This window comes from Capsicum annuum, chromosome 3 (assembly GCF_002878395.1).
Source record: "Capsicum annuum cultivar UCD-10X-F1 chromosome 3, UCD10Xv1.1, whole genome shotgun sequence".
Taxonomy (NCBI): domain Eukaryota; kingdom Viridiplantae; phylum Streptophyta; class Magnoliopsida; order Solanales; family Solanaceae; genus Capsicum; species Capsicum annuum.
The window spans coordinates 243,906,141-243,932,935 of record NC_061113.1 but is presented as its reverse complement, the minus strand read 5'-3'; the positions used below and the strand labels follow the sequence as shown (position 1 = coordinate 243,932,935).

The 26,795-nt window shown below is 30.9% G+C and overlaps 2 protein-coding genes across 2 annotated transcripts; both read left to right on the top strand.

Moving 5' to 3' along the window:
- The first annotated feature begins 344 nt into the window (after nt 1-344).
- LOC107862640 (CBBY-like protein) lies at nt 345-5,214 on the top strand. The gene is made up of 8 exons (XM_016708272.2): nt 345-774; nt 1,326-1,396; nt 1,495-1,653; nt 2,454-2,520; nt 3,035-3,130; nt 3,469-3,515; nt 3,673-3,753; nt 4,791-5,214. The coding sequence occupies exons 1-8, from the start codon at nt 454-456 to the stop codon at nt 4,912-4,914; spliced, it is 966 nt and encodes a 321-aa protein (XP_016563758.1). The 5' UTR covers nt 345-453; the 3' UTR covers nt 4,915-5,214.
- Nucleotides 5,215-6,810: 1,596 nt separating this feature from the next.
- Nucleotides 6,811-14,593, top strand: LOC107862641 (DNA-(apurinic or apyrimidinic site) endonuclease). Its single transcript, XM_016708273.2, has 10 exons — nt 6,811-7,286; nt 8,850-8,942; nt 9,184-9,328; nt 9,407-9,608; nt 9,995-10,073; nt 11,966-12,027; nt 13,116-13,202; nt 13,354-13,457; nt 13,981-14,049; nt 14,368-14,593. The coding sequence occupies exons 1-10, from the start codon at nt 7,029-7,031 to the stop codon at nt 14,481-14,483; spliced, it is 1,215 nt and encodes a 404-aa protein (XP_016563759.1). The 5' UTR covers nt 6,811-7,028; the 3' UTR covers nt 14,484-14,593.
- The last annotated feature ends 12,202 nt before the right edge of the window (nt 14,594-26,795 follow it).

Sequence of the window (26,795 nt, the reverse complement as noted above, 5' to 3'; positions counted from 1 at the left end):
TAGCGGGTGCACGTGCACCCCTAGTCTAGGTCTGCCTCTGATGATTAGTATGTAATTACTCCCTCTGTCCTATTTTACTTGTCCCAAATTGGGATGGCACAACAATTAAGAAAAATAATAAATAACATGGCTAGTTTATCAAAGTACCTCTATTAAAAGATGTTTACATTTTAATTTAAAGAAAAGTAATTAATGCAAAGGGTAAAACATGAAAAAAAAAAATTGTCTTATCTTGATAAGTAAAATGGGACATCAACTTAGTCAATTTGGGACGGGTAAAATGGGACGGAGGGAGTAGTTACTAAACAATTAAAATTTAGATATAATTTTAAAAATTTCAATTTCATAATGGAGGTGGGCCATGGGGGGCGGATAAAGAAGGCATGGTTGGAAAACCGTTATTTTCCAACCAAATGAAAAAGCTAACAAATTTGAGTGGCAGAAACAGTTGCAATGGCTTTGAGAGTTGTTTCTTCTTCTCCAACCATTTTTTCATCACAAAGAAAAGCTGCTTCAACACTACCATCTACAGTCACGTTACCCAATCCCAACAGCTCCCTCTTATCGTCATCGTCAGCAGCGATTTCTTGTTCAGTTCAGAGAAATAAATCAGCTACTCTTCGCAGCAAGACGAGCAGGCGTTATAGTGGAGTAGTGACCTGTTCCTCTTCGCCTTCGGTCCTACCAAAGGCACTGTTATTCGACTGCGATGGTGTACTTGTCGATACGGAGAAAGATGGTCATCGTATTTCCTTCAATGACACTTTTGCTGAGGTACACCACACTTTTATAAACTCCCATCAATTTATTGAAGCTTATAGGTTCGGGATTCTAGTTTGGGTTCTATTTTACTTTTATCACTTTTAGTTCCTAAAATTGGACGGAAGCAGTATTAATTTGTACCTATTCAATAATATTTTAATAAGACCAATACAAAATTTGATGACCCTGGTTGTATGTTTATACATTATTGAATGACTGAACTCATGTAGAATTTCTAATTTAATGATCCATAGGTATTTTACAGAGTTCGGATTGTTCAAGAGAATTGTTTATTTAGAGCATGTTTGGATGGGCTTATAACTTATGACTTATAAGTCAAAAGTCATAAGTAACATTTCTAACTTATAGTTTGGGCTTATTTTTGTTATTTTACCTTAGTAAAAATAAGTGCTTTAAAACATTTTTTAATTTTACCCAAACAATACAAAACTGCTTCAAAGCCATGGCTTAAAGCACCTAAAATAAGGCATTTTCCCTTTAAATTTTGAGTTGATAGTACTTTAATCATAAAATTTAAATGCGTTATTTTCAATGATATACAGAAAGAATTGGGTGTAACTTGGGATGTCGATTTGTATGGAGAGTTGCTCAAGATTGGAGGTGGAAAAGAAAGGTAAAGTTATTTTGTGTACAAAGATGAGAAATGTTACCAATTCATAGTTTAAACTTGAATTGTTGTTATTGTTATTGTTGTTGGTTTGGATATTTTAGGATGACAGCCTACTTTAACAAAGTAGGTTGGCCAGAAAATGCACCAAAAACTGAAGAAGAAAGAAAGGAGTTTATTGCAGGACTTCACAAGCGAAAGACCGAATTGTTCATGGCTCTCATTGAGAAGAAATTGCTACCACTTCGTCCAGGTGTTGAAAAGTAAGCTATTTGTTTTCCTTTTCTCATTGTGGAAATATATGTTTCTACGTTGATATTGATTGCATATGTCTATTTTATGTTTCGACATAAAAAGAGAATATTTACATTTCTATCTTTAGCATTTCATCCTTTATTTATGTCATTTGTATATGTACAAGGTTCTTAGAGACTCAGCCATAATAAATTGTTCCACCAGAGGCGTTGACGTTAGGAATAAAGTGTGGACATACTATTTCTTGCCTATTTTAAGAGTGAAGTAAGTCCAAGTTGTTGAAATCCATGTTTTCTCACTTAACCGCCAAAGAAACTAATTGAGGAAATTGGTCTGCTTTAATGTGCTTTTCTCCTGCTACAATACTGTTCTTTCTATGAGGAGTAACACTGTGTTCTAGAGGCTGGAGGTTCAGTAATCCAGAACTAAGCACATATGTAGTTAATTAGTTTCATTTACATTTGATATGAACATATTCTTATGCAGTCCTGACCCAAGATGATATGCTTTTCTACTTATTGTTTTGAGCACTTAATACAACTTTTCAAGGATATGATAACTCAGTTCTCTCTTGGGTCTAGTCACCGAGGTTTTCAGGGTTGAACACTCTTGTATCGGTTGTATTTGATATTGTTATAAAATAATAATCAGAATCAGTCACTACCTTCAATAGAATCTTTATATGAAAAACTCACCGTCAATAGATCTATAGGACCGTATATATATTGGCGAAATTTCAAGAGTCAAGATAGATTTCCCTTAAGATTGTTATTCTCCATATAATAAGGTTTTGAACTAAATGTTACAGGTTGATTGATCAGGCTCTGGGTAATGGAGTGAAAGTTGCAGTGTGCAGCACTTCCAATGAAAAGGCGGTATGAGTAATCAGGTTCTCAAGTGTTAGTGTTAAGTGCCAATGTCGAGTCTTTTCACAATTTTCTGCTATTAATTGTGTATATGCTCAAAACTTTTTGTAGCCTGTACGGAGCTTACTAGTTTATCCTAATTATAACCATGACGAAATCATCATGCCTATATTTGATTATTTCACCTTTTCATGTGTATTTAGCCTATAATTCGCCTCTTTGATTGACGATGTAGTTTCTTGGACCTACAAAAAGATATGGGAAGTTATTGACACTAAAAAAAATTGGAAGAGATCTACTCCTAGACAATTCATCTGATATTAGAGTTTAGAAGTGTTAGATTTTCCTTTTGCTCCTATTGAATTGGTTGCTGCACTAGATGATGACCTCTAGTTTTCTATCTGGAGTTGCTCATTTGTTGGGAGAAATTAAAAAAATAGTGCACTGGCATGATTATTTGTCTTCACCATACTAAGATAGTGTTTTGTGATCATAAGTTGAATTAAATCTGCTGTTTATTTAGGTCTCAGCCATAGTGTCATGCTTGTTGGGACCAGAGCGAGCGGAACAGATCCAGATATATGCAGGTGATGTGGTTCCTCGCAAGAAGCCTGATCCGGTATCTATCTTATCCCTCAATTTCTGTTCAATGCAGTTGTAGCTAAGACAAATTCATTTGCTTAGATCAGGAACTAGAGCGTTGTCTCTGCATGATCTGAAATTTGGAATCTGTTCCTATAACCTTCTCTACACTTCTTTTCCTCTCCGATATCCATTACTGTACAAAGAAAATCTATGAACTTTTGTGTATAGATGTTTTAAATGTATGAACTGTGTGGCTTTCTCTTCAGCAAGTTGCAATAGAACTTCAATTTGAGGAGATATGTTCTCTCAGTACTGTCATAGCAGTGAGATAAGTCTTTAAATGTTTAACACCATATACTTTCTTCCCGGCAGGCCATTTACTTGTTAGCAGCCAGCACCCTTGGGGTTGATCCTTCAAGGTACTACTGTACACAGAAAATTTATACTGGAATTAGGAAATTATTTACTGAAGCAGATAGTAAATAATTTTATTCTATCATGGATGCCTTTACTATTTACTTACTACTTTTGACATTTTCTTTCTGACTGCTAAACTTTGCCCTTTATGGTCAGCAGTTGCGTTGTCGTAGAAGATAGTGGCATAGGTCTTGCAGCTGCCAAAGCATCTGGAATGAAGTGCGTTGTGACAAAAAGTGGGTAAGTTGCTCTTTACTTGAACCAACCACTTCTGTCTCTCTCCCTGGTGCATTTTCCGGTTCTGTCTATTTCAGCAATTGTTAACAGGTATTCTTTTACTGTTTCAGAAATTCTATCTCGGTGAGACATCTTGTTAAATTATAACCTGACTAGTGAACTTCATAATCAAATGGACAGCTTTTCATAAAACTACTGGTGTCCTTGAAACTCAACCAAAAAGTAAAATATGTATGATTGGAAGCCAATGGTTTCCATTGCTTGACATTGCGAACCTGAATTGTCGTCCCTTAGGATATTTCCTTCAAAGAAATTATTGACTAGTCTAAGCACTTAGGTGAACATGGTGGAGGTGGCAAGTTTTCAGACTTTTACTGTATATACTGAAAAGTACTTTTACACGTCTAATTATGTCTAAAGACTGATATTTAGCTCTATACATGAGGCTCCATTTTAGATAGATGTCAGTTGTTAGATGCACAAGAGGTTTGCTTTAGTTGCTTTCTGTTTACACTAGATCAGTTAAAATAGTCTACTCTAGTAAAATGGTGGAGATGGAAGGGAAGGACATGCATAATCAATACAGCCAAAATAACGAGGGTGGTCTTAGTTGATGGTTTCTTTTCATTAAAACAAATTTCGGTCTGAGGTCAGCATCTATTAAGTATTAAGAATAATACGATTGGCTTATCATAGAGAGATACTGTTAAGCGATTGTTTTTGAAGGACCTCCTATAGTGTATTAGGAGTGGGATGCATTCTCTTGTTAGTAAGTGTTTTACAGACTAGTCATTGTTTTTGAAGGACTTCCCATAGTGTATTAGGAGCGGTACGCATTCTCTTTGTTAGTTACCGTTTTTCAGACTGTGATTTCCTTCTAACAAGTAGCTATCATCTTTTGTCTTTGCAACTTTCTCTTTCACCAATGTCAGATCACTTGTTCTTTTACCAATTATTGCAGACCATTTAGCCTGTCATGAATTTTGCTGCATGTTCTTGTTAATTCAATGTTAACTTTAGCTTATATATTACTGCCTCAGGTACACAGCCGATGAGAATTTCTCAAATGCAGATGCAGTTTTTGATTGCATCGGAGATCCTCCAGAGGAACGGTTTGACTTGGCATTTTGCGGAAGCCTTGTTGAGAAACAATATGTCAGTTAGTCCATCAGGCACTGCCCTTGTTTATGGAATGTTGTGCTCACTCACCACACATCAGTTCATGTATTGTATCTCCTCAATGACTACTACAAAAGCCTAATGTCATTTTATCTCTTGATGCCTTCTCTGATAAACAGCCTAAAAATTCGTCTTGAAACACATTGTGAAAGAGTTTTCCTTTTCTTTTGGGACTGGAGGGAGGTGGTAGATTAGAAGTGTTAAAACTTATTACTAGTATTTGCAGCTTTCAAACAGACATTACAGTAAGGATTATGATTAATGATCAGGGGAAATTTGAGGACATTAGCACATTTCATTAAATTGTTTACCATAAAATCATTGATGGTAAAGGACTTGTAATAAGGATAAAGATCAGGAAAATTTGAGGACATTAGACATTTCATTGATTTTTTACCATAAAATCATTGATGGTAAGGTGATTAAATAAGCTACTTTAAAAGTTCACAATCCAAATACCCTCGTTGTCATTTGAGTTTGCAAAATGATGAGATCCCAATAGATTTTAAATGTCCACAATATTCCTGACATGTAATATTAAAAAGGGTTAAAGGATATTCTAGTGTACAAAAGCTCTTGCTATACGTGAAATTAGAAAAAGAATACGATCATACGAGTTTATGGTATAAATTTGTTTTTCTCCTAGCTCCATGTTGGCAACTCTTACCTTGCATTAGAGTTGGATAATAACTAGTAAAATTTTTGAAGCGACATATTAAAAAATAATAAAATACACCAAAAAGGTTGAGAATAAATAAGAGGAAAGGTAAACTAAAAGAGAGAAAATGAGGAAAATCAAATTCACAGTAACAGATTATAATATTTATTTGAAAAATGAGAAATTACATCACACCTACCGCCTGTTTGGATGGTGGTTTTCATGGTATGGTATGATATGGTTACCATGGGAACCATATTTGTTTTCATGATTTTCTAAAAGTGGTGGTATGGTATGTTACAATTCCATGATTTGATAACCATGGAATGAAGCAATTTATTGAACCACCAAATTGATGGTGTGTCATGATTTTCATTTTTCATTTCCAACTATACCTTTATATAATTTTCTTTAATCCTATTTTATCCTTATCAACAAAATACATGCTAAGACTACGTATTTGTTAACAAGATCGAAGATTGCAAGACTTCGTGTTAGTAATATAAAAATTCAAAGAGTGAGAAAAATGATAACAGTTATTTAGTAGTAGTAGTTTTTAATGTCAATAAAAACTCAATTCGATAAAAAAAAATTGAAAATTGAAATGGAGGGAAACAAAGTGAATGCACAAAATATATGGGAAGTGATTTTTGAACTCTAAGATACATACATGTATAACAATTGTTTTATTGATTGGGAAGTACTTCTCGATTGCATTAGTTTGCGTTCGTCAAACCTTTGTTTAGCAAATACCCTTATGAATTTGGTGTCTTAAAAGGATCATTGGGCAGCTATGAAAAGCATCAAGAAAAAAAGGACAACTGATTACGCTAGCACTAATATAAATAAAAGAGTTGATATCTCAAATGCAGACATTCTTAAAAACAAGTGTTTCTTTTTGTTAAAGATTTGAGCAATTAAAGTTTCATAAAGCTTGGGCAAATTTGTTATATCTGAGTCTCTAATCTGTATCATATAAATGTCGTCCTCCATCTACTTCTCTTCTTTTGATAATCATTTTCAATTTTCTTTATGTATTCAAAATTACTATTTCAAACATTAGTTTACGTAAGACGATTTAAAATATAAAATTAAACTAATATAAATTAATATATAGAATTTTAATTTCTTTTGAAATAAAAGTGAAATAATTAAATTATATAAAGATCTTCATAAGAACTTACAAAAATGCATAATCCCAATATTTTAAAAGATAGATGAGAGAAATTGATGAGAAAAAAATTTCGACGGAATAAATACATTTGAGAAATTAGGCTTCAATATCTTGGATAATGGTAGTATGGAAATTATCATTCACAGTTTGAATTAATTAAAAAAAATAATAATAATAATAATACTCCGAGCTCTCCTTTTTGTAAGCGCTCGTTCCTCGGACTTTACTGTTCATCAGTGTCCTCAAGAAGAAGAAAAACACAAAAGCATGAAGCGATTTTTCCAACCAATTGAAAAAGATGGATCTTTCAAGAAACCCACCATTTCTTGTGTCTCTTCTTCAGACAAAGATGGTGAACAAACAACGACAACACAAACGATTTCTGAGACTGCTAGTGACAACAAGAAAGAGCCAACGAAGTTCTTGACATGGAATGCTAATAGCTTTCTTCTTAGGATCAAGAACAACTGGACTGAGTTCACTGAATTCATTGAGAATCTTGACCCTGATGTCATTGCCATACAGGTTCTTCAATTATCCCTTTATTTTATGCTTGCTAAGTGTTCATTTTATGGTGGTCTAATAGCTTTGACATTGTAAATTCTGAATGTTGCCCTTGTTCAAAAATCTTGTATTTATCCCGGGGGTGGGGCCTGGGGGGGAAGGGTTAAGAAATTTTTGATTTTTTAATCTAAGTAGTGTAAAGGGGTGCTAAGAAATAACAAATTTAGTCTAATTTTTATCAAGTTGTGTAAAGGGGTGCTAAGAAAATCAAGTTGGGTATAAGGGGGCTAATTTTCTTTCTTTCATACACTGCTTTATGATCAGCAACAAGTGAATGCTGAGGAGGGGAATTGAACTTAAGTTGAAGTGTTTTCTGGTTTTGACCATATGAAAGAAAAAAGCTTTGGAAGCAAAATGATAACACCATGGGAGGAGTATGTGTGACAGGTCACATATTTTAACTAGTTAGTAAATGCCAGCAAACTGCTGAAGTTGCTTGTCCGTTGTCATGTAGATAAGTAAAATATTTGCGGCGGTACTTCATCGTTGTGATGAACTTGTGCTGATTTCTTCCAGATGCTGTAACCACTGAATCAGCAAGAGTTTTGATGCTTTACTTAAATGTGTTCCTCTTCCCAGAAGAACTCTGGTCCTCAAACTTGTAGGGTCATTGTCACTGATAACCTTACAGTCTAGTTGATGCATTTTATTCTTTACCCTTGTTGAAAGGGGTAATGAAGAAAATAAATGAAGCATTGAGGACTAGCCAACCTGACTATGGTTAGGCATTGATGAACATTTCTATTTTCTTATTCATATTGAGTTGCTAGTATTTCAATTTGGTGCAGATTTTTTAAATCAATTCGGTTGAGGCAGTCTACCAGTTGATATAGTTGACTTGTTTCTTGTACCTACTTTTTTCCTCTACATTTTAGTACATCTCTCCTCTTCCTTGTGGAAGACGCCTTTCCATCAACATTCAGGCGACCTTCATTCTAACTAACTGCTTGATTCTGCTCTAGCAAGAGGAAAATTGACATCTTTAATTTCTGGACTAAATCTTTATTTGCTAACTAATTTTTGATTGAGGCATAGCTTTTATAGTTGTTCACATCTCTGAGGGAACATCATGTTGGTTAAGTCTTTGGGGTGGGGGGTTATCATGTAACTAGTGTTTTCATGGTTGTACTCTATATTATTGTTTTGTGGTAACATGGCTTGAAGAATAACTTGTATGATCTCAAACCGTGGGTATCATTTTTACAGATAAAGTGGATTGAGTCGATCATTTTATGCTGGAAATTGATTGTAAACACTATTAAATAAATTTTGAAGTTTCTAGTTGTCCTCTTATTTTGATTATTATTGCATCCTTACTTCAGGTTATAATTCATATTTGTGGTTTAAGTTACGTGCTGACTTCTTTCTTTTTTTTTCACTCTCTTCGCTTTCTGTTTCCATCTTTTATTTATTGAGATATACTTTTGAACCATTGTTCTGAAATTCAGCAGTATTCTTGGAGGATGTTATTTTGTATTATTTATAATTGCTATGAGTTCCAATCTAACCGTATGTTGGTGGTAGGAAGTAAGAATGCCAGCTGCTGGTTCCAAAGGCGCACCTAAGAACCCAAGAGAGTTAAAAGATGATACCAGCTCTTCACGTGAAGAAAAACTGGTAATGTTACTAAAGTGATTTGGATGCAGCATTCATATATATCTTGAACTATCACAAAGAATCCTAAATTCAATGCTTAATTGTTCGTTTCCTTAGAAAATTTCATTTCAACTTGTTTGCTGCAACTTTTAAGTAGCAGTCAGGATTCCATTAGTTGATATTGATAAAAATATTTGTCCACTTCTTGTGTGATAATGAGGTAGTGATGCTTCTTCATGGGGTTTATTTTCCCATCATGCAGGTGGTGACACGGGCCTTATCAAGTCCACCATTCAAAAATTATAATGTTTGGTGGTCTCTTTCGGACTCAAAATATGCTGGAACTGCATTATTCATCAAAAAGTGTTTTCAACCAAAGAAGGTTTCCTTTTCGCTTGATGCAACAGGTGCCCATAAGTAGATGATTATTCTTTAAAATGATTCTTTTCAAAAGGGAAAATCATGATAATTATTTGTATTCTTAGGTTCTAAGCATGAACCAGATGGTCGAGTTATTTTGGCTGAATTTGAGACATTCCGAATATTAAACACATACGTTCCAAACAATGGGTGGAAAGAGGAGGAATCTTCATTTCCGAGGAGAAGAAAATGGGACAAAAGAATGCTAGAATTTGTTCTTGCAACTTCAGATAAACCCCTTATTTGGTGTGGTGATCTTAATGTGAGGTACAGTTCTGTTTACTTTTTATATTTTTCACTTTACTTTGTGTTTTTTTTGTACTTATTTTACTTGACCGCACATTTCTTTTTTATGTTACTTTTTTTTTCCTTTTCTCTTTCTTTCTGTCTCCCTTTATGTTATCTTTGAAAAAGTGAGGATCCGTGGATTGCTAACAAATGATCATGAATACTCTTAGTGTCTTGGTCAAAAGATGAGTTGTTTATTGATGTTATAAATCCCCACAGCTGTAAAGTCGTAATGTTTCTGATCACTTGCAGTTTCATTACTTCTGAATTTTGACAGTAAAAAATTACACTATATTATATATTCGAAACTTGTTCAGGAAATTTCTATGATACTCATCCTTTTTTGTCAAATGTCTTCCCTGCAGTCATGAGGATATTGATGTAAGTCATCCAGAATTTTTCAGTGCAGCCAAGCTCAATGGTTACATTCCACCGAACAAAGAGGTAATATGCTATCGTGTGTCATGACAACAATATTCCCTTATTGTTAATCAACATGTATATACTAAATACTACAAAGACTTCATTATTGCGGTGCATCTATATCCCCTTTTTTCTCCTGAAGCCTGCCCGATGTCATCAACCATGTGACTGGGACTCCTTTTTTTTTTTTTTTTTCCATTGGGATGTAAATCCTTGCTCTGAATTCTTCAGCTTCTTGCTTGATGTAGTGTTGTCGGTGGACCCATGTCTGTGAAAAAGTCAATATTACCACTAGAAATATAAGCTGTGATATTCGGTTTGAATAGCCCGTGTTTTTTTTTCTCTGAAGATGATAAAGAGTATCATATATAAACAAGATGACTACAGAAGGTGTTTAGTCACCCTGACCAAAAAGTATTAATAAGAGGAAGACCTAAAAAGCTTTCTAAATGTAATCTAAAACATCAAAGATATACTCTGCTACACCAAAAAAAATTAAAGAAATAAGCATTTCATCTTTAACTTCTGTATAGAGCTCCCTTTATCTTTAAAGCATCTTTGATTCCTTCCATAAAGTCCATCAAATACATGCTGGGACAATCCTCCACCTCCGGATAGCCTTCCTTCTCTGGTCCAACTTATATGAACATCAGTTAACCCCATTTGATGCGCCTCAGATTAATGAAAATTCTCCATAGCTGGTCTGTCCATTTACAGAGGAAAAGGAGATGGTTGATTATCTCTGTTTTCTCTCCACATAAAAAACATCTGGAGCATAGTTGAAATCCCCTGCTAGCTAGGTTATCCTGTGTTAGGACAAGCCCTTCTGCCAGTAACCATACAAAGCAGTTTACTTTGTGGTGGTGAGTGGGGTGAGGAGGTGGGGGGTGGGGGGTGGGGGGTGGGGGGTGGGGAGGATCTTCACTTTCCATATCTACTTCCATGGCCAGCATTCCACCTGGTTATTTGATCTGTTAAAGTCTCTATAAGCTGACTTTACTGAGAATCTTCCTTGGCTGTCCCTTTAACACACCATGCAGTCTTCACTATATCTGAATTGTCCTAAGGTATTTAGGGAGCTCTGTCATTCTACCGACCTCCCAATCATTTAGGAGGCTCATATCTTCCATATTAGCTTGTTGATTCTGCCATAGATTGTAAATATCAGGATAACTTAGCTTCATTAGACATTGGCCTATCCAATTGTCTTCCCTGAAGGATATTTTCTTCCAATTCCTACCTTGAAATGGGATATGTTGAGAATAGTTGGCCATAAATTCCTGATGGTTTTCCATGCACTAATACCATATGGATTATTTACTGGTTTGTAGTCCAGGTGTTTTTCTACCCATACTTGTCTTTGATTACATCCTTCCATAGAGAGTTCTCTTCTGTGGCAAGTCTCCAATTCCACTTGCTTAGTAGGCTCTGATTTTGGGTTTTGATGTTGCATATGCCCAAACCTCCTTCCTTCTTACTGTTAATTAAAACTTCCCACTTTACCAGGTGTATCTTCTTCTTCTTCTTAGAGTTTTCCTCCCATAGGAAATTTCTTCTCATGGCATTGATCGTGCGGCTACAGTTAGGACATAAGGACAACATGCAAAAACAACACACCCGCCAGTCTGAAAGAGTTTTTCTGTAAGAAGAGAAGCGAACTTAAATATTATTGTTAGTTCCCAGTTCCCTTATCAAAAAGAAAAATTATTGTTACTTCGTGGTGCTGTGCTAATAGTCTGGATATGTTTCCTGAATTTGCTTTCCTACTTGGCTGTTCCTCCTGGTATGTTGGATCAAAGTTTATAGGGTATGTTCTTGTAAGTCCTGGATGAGATCAAAGCAGGATCTAGATAATTTAAATTGCAATCATCTTGTGGTTATGTCTAACATTCTGACTTTAAGCTATCATGCAGGATTGTGGTCAACCTGGATTTACCCTGGCTGAAAGGAGGAGGTTTGGTACCATATTAAAAGAGTATGTAAATCTATTCATACTTCTTAATTTCTTAAATATGGTTTGTTATCAGTATGAATGTTGTGATATTATGTGAAACGGCTAATAGCTTCTACCAATCCACTTTTTAAACTATGGAAAGTGGTTATCAGTTATCACCTAAGTTGCTCGGATGCGGGTGTCCGATACGGATGCGGATCTAGTGGTTAGGCCCTTTGGCATTCATGATCTAATTAAGATTTCTCGTGCCGCGCTCATGTCAACACGACATTGGTGTGGATGTGGATGTGGGATCCGTACTGGATTTGGTCAACCAATTTTGGATACTTTGACCAAAATCGACGGAAAAATTTGTGACAGATACCTATGATTTTTGTAATCAAAACAAAAGCTAAAGTGAGATTGAAGAACATGGAACGGCTTTTATGTAGAAATTTCTGTGTCAGTCCATTTCCTTTTATCTCCTTCGGAAATTCTCCTCTTGATTGATATTTTCTCCTCGAAATACCTTGTAAATTTTCTATATAGTATCTCATAACTTAGACATAGAACTTAATTTTTAGACAAAGCTCCTGTATCCCTACCCTCAACAACAACAACATACCAAGTAAAATCCCACAAGTGAGGTCTGGGGAGGGTAACTTGTACAGGCCTTGCGACTACCTCGGAGAGGTAGAGAGAGGTTGTTTCCGTAAGACCCTCGGCTCAAGTGTTGCAAATCCAGGTGCAAGGAAGAGTAAAACAGTGAAGAAACCTGTATCGGTGCCCCTAAATCTTAAAATTAGATCATGAAGGATCCGACCTCTAGATCACCCACACCCGAGGCTGGACAACTTAAGTTAGAAGCATGTATGAAACTAACATGATTGCATAATGTTGTTCAAAATCTTGTGTGGTTATGTGATGTAAGATTAATTTGAGAAGAAATGATCACTTGGGGAAAAGCTTAAACTTGTTGCAAAAACAAAGCTACTTAACAGTGAGTAATTGAAATACGCTAAAGTAGATATATGGAATTGGAACTCATAAGGTGCAGCTGTGTAGTCTCATGTATCTATTTCATTCTATTGACTGGTTAACTACCGTTACGTGACATTCCTATTTCTCAGAGGAAAGCTAGTAGATGCATATAGATTTCTTCACAAGGACACGGACATGGAACGTGGCTTCTCGTGGTCGGGAAATCCTGTTGGGAAGTAAGTGATTTACTGTACCGTATTCATAAGTGCTCCCATGGAAACATGCTCTAGTAAAAGTAGTGGTTTGTTTTACCACCATGATGTTATTCGTTCTTATTCTTTGGTCCTCTATAGAAACTGATGGTCCTGATGATAACATTACTTGCAGGTATCGTGGGAAAAGGATGAGAATAGATTACTTTATTGTATCTGAGAAATTGAAAGACAGGATTGTTTCATGCGAGATGCAAGGACGAGGGATCGAATTGGATGGTACGTAAATCTCAAAATGAAACAATACATGAACCTAATGGCTGCCAAGAAATTGTCAAAAAGAAGTAAATTTGGACCTAAAAACATTTAATATTCTACGATCGGCGTAATTGTTACACCTAAGCAGATTTTACTACTTCATTTTCATTTTTAGGATCTCATCCTTCCTTCTATAAACCAGTAGTATTTGGTTGTGTGATAATATACTTATGATCTGATAGGGGTCTGGATCTTCTGGAAACAACCTCTCTATCTCCACGAGATAGGAGTTAGTCTGTGTACATTCCACTCTCCCCAGACCCCCCCTTGTGGGAATGAATACATAGGGTATGTTGTTTTTGATAGGAGCGGCATTGAAGTCTCACTGATATTAGAATCTTTCACATATCGGAAACATGTACAAAAATAATTCACATGCAGCTCGCGCCATTGTCATTAACTGTGTATTTTTCTTCTTCATGCATGTCATCTTCCCACCTTTTATGCCGAGTATCTAAAGCTTAATATTTTGTATCAATGGTAGGTTTCTATGGGAGTGACCATTGTCCAGTAGTCCTTGAACTTTCTGAGAAGGATGCAGATACCAAACAAGGTTGAAATGCTTATGTTTAGACCCTAGTAATCAGTACTATATATTTCATGCTTTATTAGGGGTAATTTTCTAGTCTTAATTCCTAATCCCCTAGATTAGCTTAATTATTTCAGTTCTTGGTTTTCTTGTTAGTAGGGTACACATATTCCTATTAAATTAGTGATGAGATTTGGAACACTGATATTGATGGTTTTGTTTATCTTTAATGTGAATGTGAAAATTTCTTCCTTTTTTTTTTTTCTTTCCAATTATGCAGACCAGAAGCGTTACAAAAAAGTAGTCAAGTTACTGTTTTTATAATCAAAAACATTTTTGTAGGGAAAAAAAGAAGCCACAGAAGATTTGTCACTCTATGTCTTCAGCTAAGAGCCTTCTCTATTCTTAGGGGCTGTTTGGTAGAGCGTAAAAGAATAATATTGAATGAAGTATATTAGCAATGCTTTCATTGGTTCTGATACATTGTTTAGTTTAATATTGTCATTAATCAAGCTAATGCATGTGTTGAAATTTTTGTATTACTGAAAAAAGGTGATATTAGTAATACCAAACGACCCCTTGTTTTTTTAGTAAATTGTTCATTGTTTTTATTTTTATTCTAAGTGGAGGTCGAGGTCCAGGTTATGATTAATTAATCATGGTTAGGACATCATTGATGATTAGAAACAATATACTAACCTAACGTTGATGATTAGACAAACCGCAATATTGTCTTTTCTAACTCGAATAAATAGAATTTTGTGATTAGACCTTCCCCTCAATCTTGCTCATAGCGAAAGTTTACTACATCAAATTTTTTTTTAGGATAACGTTCTAACAAGTTTATCATGTTTATAGTAACAAAAGAGAAAAAATTCCTGTTCGATTATTTTGATTGTAGAATGGCAAAAGTTTCTGACATGTCTAACGTGAATATATCCAAAAAAATATCAAGAGAAAACCAGAAGCGAAAACTTAAGAGATATTTGTCACAATTTTCAGGTGATTTACTGTTTTTGACAAGCCTGATTAATGTTTTAGACATTAATTCTGACTTCAAATTTCATTGGATAATTAATTGGAGGAAAATATATTCAATGACTTAAAAAGAACCAATTACTTTGCTCTATTGGCCAACATATTCCAAAATAAGCATATTAGCTGATGCCAATTTTCTCAATCAATTCATCGTACCAAATTGATGAATTTATAAGATATTTGTGTCATTTATACGTATTTAGCATTTAATTATGAGTGAGTAACAGATATTCTCATTATGAAAGTTAAATTTCTTCATTGGATACAAACTCCTAATATGAATATTTACGATAATTAATTGCATATATAAATATATATTATTACGTAGTTGTTTACTATTCTTTGTCTTGAGCTGGGAGTCTATCGGAAATAACCTTTTTACTTCTCCGGAGGTAGTGGTATGGATTGCGTACATTTTACCCTCTCCAGACCTCACTATGTGGGAATACACTGGATTTATTATCGTTGTTGTAATTGCATATATAGATAGAGGGTAGAGAAATTGCCTTTTCAATAATATTCGAGCGTATTTTTCATGAAATAGTTCATTTTTATTTTATGATATGTAGCAAGATACTTGAAAAACATATGTAAACAAGTGGTTCTTTTGTACACAAAACAAAATTTATGTTATTGTGCAGCACTATGCATTAGCTACTTCAAATTTTTTTTTTGGGCCATATAGATGCTTATATATAACTTAATTACGGTTAAAAAACTAGAAGTATTTATTTTTGAGGTTAAAAATGTGAAGTTGTGGTCAATTCCTATAGTTAATATTTTATATCAAAATATTTAACACGTGAAATTTATGAGGAGACTCGCTACTAAAAAGATGAATAAACTTGCTAATCGATAAAGCCAAACGTGAATTCAAATAAAAAAATAAAATAAATTAGAATAATTTTGTTATTTATTAGGTTTAATCTGAATTTGAGATAAGAAAATAATTTCATCTTTGTTTTTTATCCCTAACAAAGTTTCAATCTAAAATTTAATGGAAAGAAATGGTTGATCATAATTAAAGATAAAACCATATACTAGATTAACATATTTGACGTATGAAACTTCTTTATTTTATGCGGGAATTTGGGTAAATGGATTTGACCCAACTAAAACTAAAATAAAATTGAGCAATTTTGTTATATATTAGGTCCAATCTAAAGTTGTCATAAGGAAAAAGTTTTATTTTTATTTTTAACTTCTAATGAAACTCCAATCTAAAAAATAGCAAAAAATATATTTAACTACACAGTTAAAGACAAAGTGATATATTTTTTAATAGATATTGTGACACGTGAAACCAATTCATTTTATGCGGGAACTCAGTTAATGAAAAGAGAAAATATATTTGTTAACCACGAGGGAAGAAGTGAACCCAACTAAAAATGAATAAAACAGAGAAAATTTAAATTTTTTGTTATATTTTAGGTCTAATTTAAATCTATCATTAGCAAAAAAAAAAAAAATTTTAAATCTCTAATAAAGCTCCAATCTAAAATATAACGAAAAGTAATATTTGACCACAATAAAAGATAAAATAGTATATTCAAATCAACATATTTTAACAACTGAAATTTAATTATTTTACGCGAGAATTTACTTAATGAAAAAGGCAACTAACTGACTCCAAATGAATTTCAATGGAATCCAAATAAACTCGAACCATACACCATCTCGGTAAAATAGATAGTGACGAACCTAAGGCCAATTTTGGGATACTTTCGCACCCATTAAATCTTACAAAGAATAATAAATGCATTTGGTTATAATTTCCTCCGAAGAAAAATATATTCAATGACTTAAAAGAACCAAATATTTTGCTCTATTGGCCATCGAAATAAGCATATTAACTGATACTCATTTTCCCATTTAATTCATCATACCAAATTGATGAATTTATAAGATGTATGTGTCATTAGTACTTAATTATGAGTGAGTAATAGATATTCTCAATTTCTCATTATGAAAGTTAAATTTCTTGATTGGTTACAAACTCCTTATACGAATATTTACGACAATTAATTGCATATATAAATGGAGAGTAGAGAAGTTGCTTTTCAACAATATCAAACGTATTTTTCATGAAATGGTTCATTTTCATTTTATGATATGTAACAAAGACAATGAAAAACATATGTAAACAAGTGCTTGTTATGTACACAAAACAAACTTTATGTTATTATGCAGCACCGTACATCAGCAAATACAAATTTTTTTTCTCTTGTGTGGGTTACGAGCGATTGCACAGGAGGGGTTTATCCAATACGTACAAAGTGCTCACCACAGAGTGCTCATCCGAAGGGCAGAGGCTGTGGCAGAGGTTGTTGCGGCTGCGGGTTCTCATGGGTTCCAAAAAAAATATATATATACAATTTTTTTTTAATTTCTTTTTGGGACGTATAGATGCTTATATATAAGGGGAAAGGACATAAACGACACTTTAAATTAAACCATTTCCATGAAAATGGCCATGGAATTTAAATTCCACTTTCTAACCATTTCAATTTATTGGCTTGTTCTATACCGTTTCTACACACCTTCTATACAGTTTCTATACAAATCTTATACATATAAATATTCTATATGAAAATTATACAGCTTTGATACATAGTTTATACAATAACTGTACTTTTTTTACACGTTTTATACAATAATTATATAATTTTCATACACTTTCTATATATTTTATACATGTACATATTTGATAGAATTATACAATTTATATACAGATATCATATACAGATACATATTCTGTTTAACAATTATATCATTTTTATATAATTTAATTATTATTTCTAAACAATTAAAAAAAACCCAGAATATTTGATCAGTTAAAAAATTTATAGCAGAAAAAAATTAAAATATTTTAAAAGGGTCGAATTGCCGAAGTTGAATACTGTATCAGTATTATATATACACTGTATTAGTATTGTATATGAACGGTATATAGACTACGTAAGCCAAGATGACCCAAATTGAGAAAGAATAGGAAATAGTCATAAAGTGGCATTTTTTTACCTTACTGGACATTATCTCTCCATATGCCCAAGCTTGGGCTATTATTTTTTAAAAAGGCTACACAATATCTTTTTCCTTATATATAACTTAATTAAGGTTAAAAAACAGTAAGTATTTATTTTTGACGTTAAAAATGTAAAGTTGTTCAATTCCTATAGTTGTGTGCTTGACCTTTCTTAAGTTCCATAAATGAAATTTGTTTATTCTGTTTGCCAACAAATCTTGTTAATATTATTTGTTTCAAAAGAATTGAAAATTATTATAATTAAATGTTAGTATTATATAGAACATATAAAATTAGATAGTATTAAAGATGAATTACCTAAAAAACATGGTGATTACAAAAAAAGAATATTATTATAAAAAAGATAACTGTTATACGTATATCTACCTCCCTAACATTAATATCTGATTTTATTATTATTATATCTAAAATAATATTGCCAATTTTTCCTTTTTTAGTTGAGTGAAAAAATCCCATTGGAACTACTTCTGTCATTTTCCTCAAAAAGAATGAATAGTAAAACTAGCGGCCAGTAAAAAGCAGGATGCCAGTTTTCCCTACTTGGAGTGATGACTTTTAGGTCATAATATTATTTAAAAATTGCTAGAATATCTTCAAACTTATATGAGGCAACAAGCCAATAAAAATTTATTAGTAATTAATGGTTTCCTTAAAATGTGAAGATGATCACATTTTGTTCCTAAAATTGGAGCAATTTTGTATTTGCTATAAAATATTAGGTTTAATTGTACTTCATTGTTAGAGAAAAAGTTGTATTTTTGCTTTTAAAGTTTAATAAAGCTTCAATTTAAAGAATAACGAAAAGTAATGATTGATCGCAATTAATATTGTATATCAAATATTTTAATATGTAAAATTTATGCAGGAGACTCATATGAAAAGGACGAATAAATTTGCTAATCAATAAAGGCAAAACTGAATCCAAATTTAAAATAAAATAATTTTGTTCTATATTAGATTTAATCTAAGTTCGCAATAAGAAAAAAATCCATTTATTTTTTTTTTGACTCCTAATAAAGTTTCAATTTAAATTTTAACGGAAAGAACTGTTTGATCATAATTTAAAATAGAAGGATATATTAGATAAATATATTTTGACATGTGGAATTTATTTATTATATGTGAAAACTCAGGTATGTAGATTTGACTCAACTAAAACTTAAATAAAATTGATTAATTTTGTTATATATTAGGTCTAATATAAACTTGCCATCAGAAAAAAGTTTTATTTTATTTTTAACTCCTAATGAAACTCCAATCTAAAGAATAACAAAATATAATAGTTGACTACAATTAAAGATAAATAGAAATATTATAAATCGATATTGTGACACGCGAAACCTATTCATTTTATGCGGGAACTTAGTTAATGAAAAGAAAAAATATATTTGCTAACCATGAGGGAAGAAGTGAATCCAATTAAAAATGAAATAAAACAGAGTAAATTTATTTTTTTGTTATATATTAGGTCTAATTTAAACTCGTCATTAGAAAAAATTATTTATATTTTAAATTCCTAATAAAGCTTCAATCTAGAATATAACGAAATGTAATATTTACCACAATAAAAAATAGTAAAATAGTATATTTAGATCAACATATTTTAACAACTGAAATTTAATTATTCTACTCGGGCACTTACTTAATGAAAAAGGTAACTAACTGACTCCAATGAATTTTATTTGAATTCAGAGACTCGATCCTGACACCTTCTCAATAAAACAGACAGGGGCGGACCTAAGGCCGATTTTGGAATATTTCGACATTCGTTAAATTTTACGCGTATTAGATATAATTACATAAAAAATGTATAAAAAAACTTCAAACTAAAGTTTAACAGAAAGAAATGATTGATCATAATTAAACATAAAACGATATATTATATTAACATATTTTACCATGTGAAATTTATTTTATACGAAAACTCGGATAAATAAATTTGCCCCAACTAAAACTTAAATAAAATCAAGCAAATTTGTTATATATTAGGTCTAATCTAAACTAGCCATTAGAAAAGAAGTTCTATTTTTATTTTTAACTCCTAATGAAACTTCAATCTAAAAAATAACGAAAAAAAATATTTGACTACAGTTAAAGATAAAGTGATATATTTTAAATCGATATTGTGACACGTGAAACCTATTTATTTTACGCGGGAACTCAGTTAATTAAAAGAGAATATATTTTCTAATCACGAGGGAAGAAGTGAACCCAACTAAAAATGAAATAAAACAGAGAAAATTTAATTTTTTGTTATATATTAGGTCTAATTTAAACTCGCCATTAGAAAAAAAATTATTTGTATTTTAAATTTCTAAGAAAGCTCCAATCTAAAGATAATGAAAAGTAATATTGACCACAATACAAGATAAAATAGTATTTAGATCAACATATTTTAACAACTGAAATTTAATTATTTTACGCGAGAACTTACTTAATGAAAAAGGAAATCAACTGACTCCAATGAATTCTAATGAAATTCAGAGAGACTTGAACCCTACACCTTCTCGATAAAATAAACAAGGGCGGACCTAAGCCAAATTTTGGAATGTTTCGACATCCGTTAAATCTTGCGCATATTAGGTATAATTATATAAAAAATGTATAAAAAAAACTTCAATCTAAAGTTTAACGAAAAGAAATGACTGATCATAATTAAAGATAAAACGATATATTAAATTAATATATTTTGACATGTGAAACTTATTTTATTTATGCCTGAACTTGGTAAATAGATTTGAGCCAACTAAAACTAAAATAAAATTGAGCAATTTTGTTATATATCAAGTCTAATTTAAATTTGCTATTAGAAAAAAGTTCTATTTTTTATTTTTAACTCCCAGTGAAACTTCAATAAAAATTAATGAAATATAATATTTGACTATAGTTAAAGATAAAGTGGTATATTTTGAATCGATATTGTGACATGCAAAATCTGTTCATTTTACGTGGAAACTCAGTTAATGAAATGAGAAAATATATTTGCTAACCATGTGCGAAGAAGAGAACAAAACTAACAATGGAATAAAATGGAGCAAATTTATTTTTTTTTGTTATATATTAAGTCTAATTTAAACCCGCCACTAGGAAAAAGATTATTTATATTTTAAACCCCTAATAAAGTTTCAATCTAAAATATATCGAAAAGTAATATTTGATCACTATAAAAGATTAAATAGCATATTTAAATCAACACATTTTAACAACTAAAATTTAATTATTTTACGCGGGAATTTACTTAATGAAAAAGGCAACTAACTGACTCCAAATGAATTTCAATGGAATTTAGAGAGACTCGAACCCTACACCTTCTCGGTAAAATAGATAGGGGTAGACCTAAGGCCATTTTTGGGTACTTCGGCATCCGTTAGATCTTACACAAATTAGGTATAATTATATAAAAAAGGAGTAAATGCTCTATTTCCACCTTGAACTATACGCGAAAAGGTTGAGACACACCCGAACTTTAGGAGGATCCTATTACCCCTTAGACTAATTAAAATTGTATTTTTAACAATCATAGTGCCTACGTGACACATACGTGCTACACACGTGTGCCTACGTGGACTCTTCAGTATTGTGCCACATATGTGCCACGTAGGTACTAAGATTGTCAAAAATACGGTTTTAATTAGAGCCCTTTTGGATAGGATTAAAATCTGATCAAACCAACTTTTAATCTTTTTTTTTTTAGTTTTTTAAGGTGTTTGGTAAAATTAAAAAATAATTTTAAAAGCTAAAAACTGATTTAAAAAAATCAAAAAGTGAGAAGTTGGGTACCTCAACTTTTTGCTTTTTTTATTATAATTCTTTTAGGTTTAACCAAAACATTTACCTTTTTAGCTCTTATATTTTCCTTCAATTTCAATAATATCCTAAACTTGTACCCTTTAAATCTATAGTTTTTTTTTTCTTTTTTCTCTTTGGCGATTCGCTTTATCTCTACCCTCTAATTTCCTCTTTATTTTTTTTCTTTGTTTTCATCGAATCCATCATTACATCGGAGGTTTGTTCAAAAATTTTATTTTAGAATTAAAAATTATAAATAATTCACCTTATTTATGGTGTTAACAATTTTAAGGACATTTAAGTCATCTTAACAACAAAAAAGTACTTAACATCACTTGTTTACCAAACACATCAACAACTTTTTTTTCAGTTTCAGCACCTCTATCCAAACACTTATATGTTTAATTTATAAACACTTATTTTAAGTTTTTAATCACTTAAACTGAAAAATTATTTTTTTAATCTTATCCAAACGAGCTCTTAGTCTAGGGGATAATAGGACCCTCATAACTTTCGGGTGTCTCTCAGCCTTTTCGCGTATAATTTAAGGTAAAAATAGAGCATTTTCTCTATAGAAAAACTTCAATCTAAAATTTAACGAAAAAAATAATTGATCATAATTAAAGATAAAATGATATATTAGATTAACATATTTTGACATGTGAAACTTATTTATTTTATGCGAAAACTCCGATGAATAAATTTGACCCAACTAAAACTAAACTAAAATTGAGTAATTTTGTTATATATTAGGTCTAATCTAAACTTGCCGCTAGAAAAAAAAATTCTATTTTAATTTTTAACTCCTAATGAAACTCCAATCTAAAAAATAACGAAAAATAATACTCCGTATTTGACTACAGTTAAAGATAAAAGTGGTATATTTTGAATCGATATTATGACACGAGAAATTTATTCATTTTACGCGGGAACTAAGTTAATGAAAAGAGAATATATTTGCTAACCACGAGGGAAGAAGTGAACCCAACTCAAAATGAAATAAAACGCGCAAATTTATTATTTTGTTATATATTAGGTCTAATTTAAATCCGCCATTAGAAAAAAATAAAATTTAAACACCTAATAAAGCTCCAATCTAAAGTATAACAAAAAGTAATATTTGACCACAATAAATGATAAAATAGTATATTCAGATCAACATATTTTAACAACTGAAATTCAGCTATTTTACGTGGGAACTTACTGAAAAAGAAAACTAACTGACTCCAAATGAATTTTAGTGGAATCCAGAGAGACTCGATCCCTTCACCTTCTCAGTAAAACAAACAGAGGCGAATCTATGATAAATTTTGGGGTGATCTGACACATGTTAAATCTTACACAAATTAGGTATAATTATATAAAAAATATATAAAAAATAATATAAGACTAAGAAAAATATCCAGTAAATCAAGAAGATAGATGTGCGCTTTAGTTTCCAACCGAAACTTTAAACTCATGAGGCAACAAGCCAATAATTTTTTTTTAGTAATTAATGGTTTCCTTAAAATGTGAAGATGATCAAATTTTGTTCCTAAAATTGGAGCAATTTTGTATTTGCTATAAAATATTAGGTTTAATTGTACTTCATTGTTAGAAAAAAAGTTGTATTTTTGCTTTTAAAGTTTAATAAAGCTTCAATCTAAACTATAATGAAAAGTAATGATTGATCACAATTAATATTTTATATCAAATATTTTAATATGTAAACTTTATGCAGGAGACTCATATGAAAAGGACGAATAAATTTGCTAATCAATAAAGGCAAAATTGAATCCAAATATAAAATAAAATAAATTAAAATAATTTTGTTATATATTAGGTTTAATTTGAATTTGCAATAAGGAAAAAATTCATCTATTTTTTTGACTCCTAATAAAGTTTCAATTTAAATTTTAATGGAAAAATGTTTGATCATAATTAAAATTAGAACGACATAATAGATAAATATATTTTGACATGTAAAACTTATTTATTTTATGTAAAAACTCGGGTAAATAGATTTGACTCAACTAAAACTTAATAAAATTGATCAATTTTGTTATATATTAGGTCTAATCTAAACTTGCCACTAGAAAAAAGTTATTTTTAGAAAAAAAATTTAACTCCTAATGAAAATCCAGTCTAAAGAATAACAAACAACAATGTTTGACAACAGTTAAAGATAAAGTGATATATTATAAATCAATATTGTGACACGCAAAACCTGTTCATTTTACGCAGGAACTTAGTTAATGAAAAGAAAAAATATATTTGCTAATCACGAGGGAAGAAGTGAATTCAATTTAAAATGAAATAAAATAGAGAAAATTTAATTTTTTTGTTATATATTAGGTCTAATTTTAACTCGTCATTAGAAAAAAATTTATTTATATTTAAAATTCCTAATAAAGCTTCAATCTAAAATATAATGAAAAGTAATATTGACCACAATAAAAGATAAAATAGTATATTTAGATCAACACATTTTAAAAATTGAAATTTAATTATTTTACTCGGGCACTTACTTAATGAAAAAGGTAACTAACTGACTCCAATGAATTTTATTGGAATTTAGAGAGACTCGATCCTTACACCTTCTCGATAAAATAGACAGGGGCGGACCTAAGGCCAATTTTGAAATGCTTCGACACCCATTAAATTTTACGCATATTAGGTATAATTATATAAAAAAATGTATAAAAAAACTTCAATCAAAAGTTTAACATAAAGAAATGATTGATCATAGTTAAAGAAAAAACGATATATTATATTAACATATTTTACCATGTGGAACTTATTTATTTTATACAAAAACTCAAATAAATAAATTCACCCCAACTAAAACTTAAATAAAATCGAACAATTTTGTTATATATTAGGTTTAATCTAAACTTGCCATTAGAAAAAAGTTCTATTTTTATTTTTAACTCCTAATGAAACTCCAATCTAAAAAATAACGAAAAATAATATTTGACTACAGTTAAAGATAAAGTGATATATTTTGAATCGATATTGTGACACATGGAATCTATTTATTTTACATGGGAACTCAGTTAATGAGAAGAGGATATATTTGTTAATCACGAGGGAAAAAGTGAATCCAACTAGAAATGAAATAAAACAGAGAAAATTTAATTTTTTGTTATATATTAGGTTTAATTTAAACTCACCAGTAGAAAAAATAATTATTTATATTTTAAATTTTTAATCAAGCTCCAATCTAAAATATAACGAAAAGTAATACTGACCATAATATAAGATAAAATAGTATATTTAGATCAATATATTTTAACAACTGAAATTTAATTATTTTATGCGAGAACTTATTTAATGAAAAAGGCAACTAACTGACTCTAGTGAATTCTAATAGAATTCAGAGAGACTCGAACCCTACACCTTCTCGATAAATAAACAGGGACGGACCTAAGGCCAATGTTGAAATACTTCGACACCCGTTAAATCTTACGCATATTAGGTATAATTATATAAAAAATGTATAAAAAAAATTCAATATAAAGTTTAACGGAAAGAAATGATTGATCATAATTAAATATAAAACCATATATTAGATTAACATATTTTACCATGTGGAACTTATTTATTTTATGCGAAAACTCGGACAAAAAAATTTGACCCAACGAAAACTTAAATAAAATCGAGTAATTTTGTTATATATTAGGTTTAATCTAAACTTGCCATTAGAAAAAAATTCTATTTTTATTTTTAACTCCTAATGAAACTCCAATCTAAAAAATAACGAAAAATAATATTTGACTAAAGTTAAAAATAAAGTGATATATTTTGAATCGATATTGTGACACGTGAAATCTATTTATTTTACGTGGAAACTCAATTAATGAGAAGAGAATATATTTGTTAATCACGAGGGAAGAAGTGAACCCAACTAAAAATGAAATAAAACAGAGAAAATTTATTTTTTTATTATATATTAGGTTTAATCTAAACTCACCAGTAGAAAAAATAATTATTTATATTTTAAATTTCTAATCAAGCTCCAATCTAAAATATAACGAAAAGTAATGTTGACCACAATACAAGATAAAATAGTATATTTAGATCAATATATTTTAACAACTGAAATTTAATTATTTTACGCGGGAACTTACTTAATGAAAAGGGGAAGTAACCGACTCCAATGAATTTTAATGGAATTCAGAGAGACTCGAACCCTACAACTTCTCGATAAAATAGACAAGGCCGGATCAAAGGCCAATTTTAGAATGCTTCAACACCCGTTAAATCTTATGCATATTAGGTATAGTTGTATAAAAGATGTATTAAAAAAAAACTTCAATCTAAAGTTTAACGGAAATAAATGGTTGATCATAATTAAAGATAAAACGATATATTAAATTAATATATTTTGATATGTGGAACTTATTCATTTTATGCGGGAACTCGGTAAATAGATTTGAGCCAACTAAAACTAAAATAAAATTGAGCAATTTTGTTATATATCAGGTCTAATCTAAATTTGCTATTAGAAAAAAGTTCTATTTTTTATTTTTAACTCCCAGTGAAACTTCAATAAAAAATAATGAAATATAATATCTGACTATAGTTAAAGATAAAGTGATTATTTTGAATCGATATTGTGACATGCAATATCTATTCATTTTACGTGGAAACTCAATTAATGAAAAGAAAAAATATATTTACTAACCATGAGCGAAGAAGTGAACCCAACTAACAATGACATAAAACGGAGCAAATTTAATTTTTTGCTATATATTAAGTCTAATTTAATCCCGCCATCAGGATTTTTTTATTTTTTTTTATAATTTAAACACCTAATAAAGTTTCAATCTAAAATATAACAAAAAGTAATATTTGATCACTATAAAAGATTAAATAGTATATTTAAGTCAACACATTTTAACAATTGAAATTTAAT

Coding starts and splice junctions, on each gene's coding strand:
- LOC107862640 (XM_016708272.2), top strand. CDS start 454: ATGGCTTTGAGAGTTGTTTCTTCTTCTCCAACCATTTTTTCATCACAA. Junction 2,521..3,034: donor GCACTTCCAATGAAAAGGCG/GTATGAGTAATC, acceptor CTGTTTATTTAG/GTCTCAGCCATAGTGTCATG. Junction 3,131..3,468: donor CTCGCAAGAAGCCTGATCCG/GTATCTATCTTA, acceptor TCTTCCCGGCAG/GCCATTTACTTGTTAGCAGC.
- LOC107862641 (XM_016708273.2), top strand. CDS start 7,029: ATGAAGCGATTTTTCCAACCAATTGAAAAAGATGGATCTTTCAAGAAA. Junction 7,287..8,849: donor CTGATGTCATTGCCATACAG/GTTCTTCAATTA, acceptor TGTTGGTGGTAG/GAAGTAAGAATGCCAGCTGC. Junction 10,074..11,965: donor ACATTCCACCGAACAAAGAG/GTAATATGCTAT, acceptor GCTATCATGCAG/GATTGTGGTCAACCTGGATT.